This window comes from Nanorana parkeri, unplaced genomic scaffold (assembly GCF_000935625.1).
Source record: "Nanorana parkeri isolate BGI_ZX_2015 unplaced genomic scaffold, ASM93562v1 scaffold85, whole genome shotgun sequence".
Classification (NCBI taxonomy): domain Eukaryota; kingdom Metazoa; phylum Chordata; class Amphibia; order Anura; family Dicroglossidae; genus Nanorana; species Nanorana parkeri.
Genome location: NW_017306353.1, coordinates 1,981,344 through 1,987,343, shown reverse-complemented (window position 1 = coordinate 1,987,343; position 6,000 = coordinate 1,981,344). Strand labels below are relative to the sequence as shown.

At 40.3% G+C, this 6,000-nt stretch overlaps 1 protein-coding gene across 1 annotated transcript in view; it reads right to left on the bottom strand.

Moving 5' to 3' along the window:
• Window positions 1–1,047: 1,047 nt before the first annotated feature.
• Window positions 1,048–6,000, bottom strand: part of LOC108783708 — a 202,268-nt gene continuing 197,315 nt past the window's right edge. The window contains exon 2 of the mRNA XM_018552337.1: window positions 1,048–1,892. Within this exon, the coding sequence (XP_018407839.1) occupies window positions 1,256–1,892 (637 nt within the window). The 3' untranslated portion in view covers window positions 1,048–1,255. The remainder of the gene's footprint in view (window positions 1,893–6,000) is intronic.

The following is a 6,000-nucleotide window of genomic DNA, read 5'->3' as shown; positions in this document are numbered from 1 at the left end:
TTTGCTATACATACATTTTAAAAATCTCATAGTGGAAACATCTTGTCCCATTGTAGAAATCACATTTTAGTGAACCCTGCTCACTGCCAGTCTGATTCAATCATGCACTAGTACAAAGAGAGAAACTGAACTGCAAATTGCATTTCACAGCAAGGTCACCAAACCGGTTTCCCTTTCTGGATATACAATGTCTGAAACATTAATTATTGGTTGCCATTATCTACCGCACTTTGTTATTTTCCTTAATTAATCAACCCATACATGTACTGTAGCTACAAAGAACTTGTGAGCATATGTGCAATGTCTTTCAGACCAAAGCTACAATTTCCATTGTGCTGCAAAATGAAAATAATTTTAATTCATTTAAGTGATTTTTTTTCTTTTCTCGTAAATTAAACATTTCACAAAACAACAACATAAAATATTTCTAAAGAAACCTCAATACCCAGTTTTGAAAATAAATTATACAATAGACATCTGTGCTTTAATATTGTCTCTGCTTGGTAGTATTCTTTTGGCAACTACTTTCAACATAATAAAAAAAATAATGTGATATGATTCTCCTGTGTCCTTTGACAAAATATACAGCTTCAGATTTATACATGCTCTCCTATAGTCTTTACAATTTTGCAGTCATTTCCTTGTGCTTCCAAACCTGCATTACTGATCATGTGAAGTAGGGATGTTATTGAACACAGAGGTTTTTAGTGCGGTATACCTTCATTTCAAATAGCACATGTGTGCTGTAACCCTTAACAACCATATATTTTAGACAAGTGCAAGTTAGATAAAAGCTAGTTAGTGATTGGCTACTATGGTTTACAGCAAAGATGTGCATTTGTAGCCTCATTATATCCCGACAGGTAAATCACATACATTTAGTTAACTTTGTGTTTGTCTTGGTCTTATTTTTATTTGAAGAAAATTGTATTCTTTAATATATTAATAATAATATTGACATTTTGATTATTTTTTTTTTGCAAAAAATATGCATTTTCCTTTAATGGCCAAGAAAACTTTCTTTTTTTAAATAGGTAAATTATTATTTGTATTTTTTTTACATTAAAAATGTATGGGATGTGAGTGATTTACCTGTATCACCATTCAAAAGAATGCACTGTTTCGTTATAGAAACTAGAACCATTTTTTTTACACTTTTTTTTTTGGCAAAATGGTAAATATTTTCTGTACACTGACAAGTCTTTAGGTATCCCTCTATTTTTTTTTTAATTTGTGATGATCCCATGTGCCCATTTTAACCTTCTAATTCTTCTTTTTCCCACTGGAAGTCTTGGCCTGTCATTTGGTAGAACATAGTATTGAAAGGTTTGTAAAATTTCCTCAAGCGCTGGATGACGTCTGGGTCAATTTTGGGATGAGTCCGACCCTTAGATTTTCCCAAGCACCTGGGAGCTCCTGTATCTTCTGGCTTCTTCAGGCATGGGAAGCCTTTGGTTTTATTGAAATAAAAATATTTATCTGTGATAATCCGTTGGAGACCCAAGAAGTCTTGGACTTTGGCCAGCTCTTCTGCTGGGTTGGTAATGAGACGCTCTCCACTCACAAAAAGTATCTGGGAAAGGGGAAAGAATTGCATCCAGCTTTCTAGATGCAAAGCATAGATGCCTATCCGCAGTGCACTCCAACTAGCATCAATCAATCCCAGGGTCCTGTTTTTGAAGGCAAGGACCTCAAATGTTGGTATTTCTGGTTTTTTGGAAAGAGTCTGAGTATAATCAGATATGGCACGAGTAACTGGGTTCCTGACCACCACAATAAGTTTTGTGTCTTTGGCCATTGAATAGATTCGCTGTGGAGCCTCATTGGTAACAAAATAACTGGGTGTCTTCTCCATCGTAATCTGCCCTTCTATCGTTCTTGGCATCAGATCTCTGTATAAAAAACACACATAAAAATATATTAATGATCAAAAAATATTAGTTCACAATACTTCAACACTTTCTTCTCATTCTTCTAGTCAATAGTATAGCTAGCTAGGAGGTTATAATATGGAAGAGTAATATGTCATGTTCATGTCCTAAGAAGTTGAAAAATAGATAAAACAAGTTCCAGGAGGAGAAGCCGGCGCTACAGCCAGATGGAAAGACTTTTATCACTTTATCTGTCCAACACAAACACATTAGCTGCCAGATTAACAGCTGAGTTTAGCATATTCAATTCTCTCACTAGCTAACTTTCAATGCTTCCATAATAACATGAAAATTAGGTGACTGTACACAGGACTGAAGACGTTTTATTTTAGGACAATTCCATGGCATAATAATCTCCTGGGTCCAACTTCATCTTTATTTTTCAGCCCTTCCATCTATTTTGAAATGTTTGGCCAGACTCTCAGGTGAGACAATTAATTTAGGAACAAAGGACAGGATAATCTGTCTGTTAAATGATGTATAATTATTCAATGTTTTGGTAGGACAGAAAATGCTGATGCAGAACAGAGCTACATAGCAAATGCCCTACTATGGGCGCCATATGCCAGATATGCAGCAGAATGGCCATCTGTTTCTACATAAAGATGTAGCTCTTAAAAAAAGCAATTTTAGCAACTAAAGTATATTAGAACATTGCACCAAACTGATTCCTGGATAAGATATTCTGACAATGGCATGTCCCCTTTAAGCAGACTATAACAAAAGAATTTCATACTGTGAACGTCACCTGCCAATATCATCTGTTACAGCTTTGAAAGCTTTTACCTTTTGATCAGGGAAGACAAATACTGATAAGAACGGCAAATAAACCCCTATTCACACTTGGGTGTAATTGTCTATTTTCAATAGAGCAGTGGTTGACTTCAATCTTCCTCAACCGTTCACTTTTGTGACCGCAAAAAGAGTCATTTTATTTGTAACTTTGCACGATACAGTCCATATGGTTTTAAAAACTAACATTACGCCATGGCAAACTCTGAGCGCTTTAAAATGCATTACCAGTAATTCGGCACAAATCCCAACAAGAATGTCACTTCACTGAACGGGAATCAAGAGAATTGTAAAACTGTCCCATCATTTGTTGATAATATATAAGCTTCCGACAGTCATCAGCTGAACTTTCATAAATTCAAGAGTAGCCAGACATACTGTTTATAAGATGGCAAGAGAACCCAAATAGATCAAGGTCTAAAAAGACCCAGGAGAACCTTGCAAATGACCAACGATTAATACCAAACTTGTAATAGTTTTACAGGTATGATTATGGTCAGTCTGAAAGCTTTTTTATGTATGTGCTTGTAAAGAATCATATTATTTCCAGAGCAAGAACATTGCATGAGTGCTTTATTTAATGTTCTTGGTGAGCAGAATGGTCTCAAAGGCAGGCTGTAGAGAATGAATGACCCAAACATCATTTATGTTTCACCTCTTCTTGTGTCGTCCTATGATATATCTGTATGAAATCATACTGGTCTTACAATTGTCTGCAATTTTTGTACATTTGTTCTGCAGGGATGAATGACTGACATTTCCCAAGTCTGAGAATTGGCAACTAAAAAAAATCTACTGACTGTATTGTTGAGTAGTGTAATAATTCTGACTAGAGTCTCCTTACACAAGCCAAATCACACTTGTCCTTTCTTTGTGATAAAACACAAAGTGTATTTTAGACCTGGATTCTTGCCAGGTAAAAAAAAAAAAAGAGGAGCACTTAGGCCTACTCTATTCCCATCCAATCTATATATTTTTTTTTCTTAACGTAATCCATGGTCTTGCAATGCTCAATCATGCTTGTTACAGTTAGGCAAGCAGTCATCTGTAGTCACTCTTTATGTACCCCAGCCTTCTCAACCAGAGTGCCCTGGCACAACCTGGTGTGACTTCTGGCTGCCTCAGGGGTGCCCCAAAATTTTTAACAGCAAAATGACTCTCCCCGGTGTTGATGGTATGGCTACCAGCACCATGTAAATAATGACGCTAAGCCAGGCAGAGTGGAATCCATTCAGAGAAGGACAGAAATGTATCTACATCCAGGCCTGGTCTGCCTGTCACTCTCTGCCACCCTGCCGTAGCTGCAGCTCCTACTGTGGAGGAGTAATTATGACAGGAAGGAGGGGAGCCCTACTTTTTTCCCCCTCAAAGTCCATACCAGACCCCTCTCTTAGATAAGGGTCTGGTATGGATTTTGTAGGTACCACGCATGGATTTTTACATTTACTTTTTTTTTTTATTTATACTGGGATGCCTCAAGGTTTTGCTGATTTTTAAAGGGTGTCGTGACTGAAAAAGGGAGAAACACTGATGTACCCAGTAGGTTCTAATATGCAGCTGGCCTGCTCATTATGTGGTTAGTTCCCAAACATGTCTTCCAGCTTAGTGTATTTTTTTTTCTAAGAAATTGGACATTAAGAGTCCATTACCGCTGTTCTATGCATGTTCTCAAGAGCATGATGTTATACATTTTGGTGCATTGACTAAGGTTGTGTTCAGGCCCGTCTTTAATACTGATCGGACCCTGGGCAAACATTCTCTTGGGCCCCCCTAGGAATTTCTCTCACCTCCCCAACACCCAGAAAAAAAAACAGCACACATAGATCATAGACTTCTCTCAAAAAAACTTTGACTGCAGGATTTCAAACCGATTGCAAGCTCAGCCCTTTACATTATGGGTGGCACCGATATATCGGCAGCCGAAACATATCGGCCGTAAATGCCAGTTTTGGCATAATCCCGAAAGTGCCATTTCCCCTACCAGGGCTATGTGGGGTCTCACCACATAGCTTCCCCTACCCCAGCATCAGGCCCTTCTTCAACCTTGGGCACCAGCTGCTTGGTACTCCTGTGATCAGAGGCGGCTCTAGAGTTTGCGAGGCCTTAGGCAAAACCTAAACATGAGGCCCTACTCAGGCCTGTGGGGTCTCACCAGGTCTCTGTGGGGTTTAACCAGGCTGGTGAGACCCCCAAAGAGTCCTGGTGAGACCCCTCAGAGCCCTGGATTCATCAGGACTTTGTAGGGCCCCAACAGGGCTCTGTGGGGTTTAACCAGGGCTGGTGAGACTCCACAGAGCCCTGGTGAGACCCCGCAGAGGCCTGGCTAAACCAGGGCTCTGTGGGGGCCTCACCAGGGTAGCAGGCCTGTGGGAGGTCTCACCAGGGCACTGTGGGGTCTACCCAGCCTTGTTAGACCCCACAGAGCCCTAGTGAGACCCCACAGGGCCCTGGTTAAACCAGCGCTCTCCACAGCGCTCTCCTCAGGGCTCTCCAGGCCGCCAATCACCAGTGTCTCGGGGGCGGGAGCTGGCAGGACCAGCCAGTGCCGACATAGTCTCCATCTGCTGCTGAAGATAAACTCCAAACTCCCAGCCAGAGATCCTCGTGTGGTGGATGGGAGGGGTGAGGTCTCTTCTCATTGGCTGGTGGGCAGAGCTCCAGAAGACTGAGTGAATGGACCGTACAGACGATCGAGGAAACATATGAGCGCTCAGCCCTGTCACTGTCAAACTGAGAGTCTCAGTTTGACAGCGGCAGGGCTGAGAGCTCACAACGTTGCCTGACTGCGAGCGAGGTGATGTGCTGTTCCAACAGGGGAAACAAGGTGCCCCTATTATTCATAGGGGCGTCGAGCTCCTATGAATAATAGTCAAAAAATGGTATAAAATTCATTTCAGTACAGCGTTGCATGACGGAATAAACGTCAGTCAAAGGACTGCAGCGCTGAACACTGAAAAATGGCCTGGCCAGGAAGGGGGTCTAAACACCTGGTCTTGAAGTGGTTAAATATTGTCTTCATTTTTAAATGAGCTTATAAGAGATGTTGATGTGTCTACTGGTGATTTAAAAAAACGCAAATGTGAAGGATAATTTTATTTGTAACCAAGCATGATACAGTCCATATTGTTTTAAAATAATATTATTAATATTACCACTAATATTATCCTATGGCAAACTCTGAGTACTGTATTTAAAATATATATTTTTTTATAGTTGGTAATGAAACAGGCTCCTAAAAATAAATCCTGCTGGCTCTTGGATTGGACAGACTGGCTCC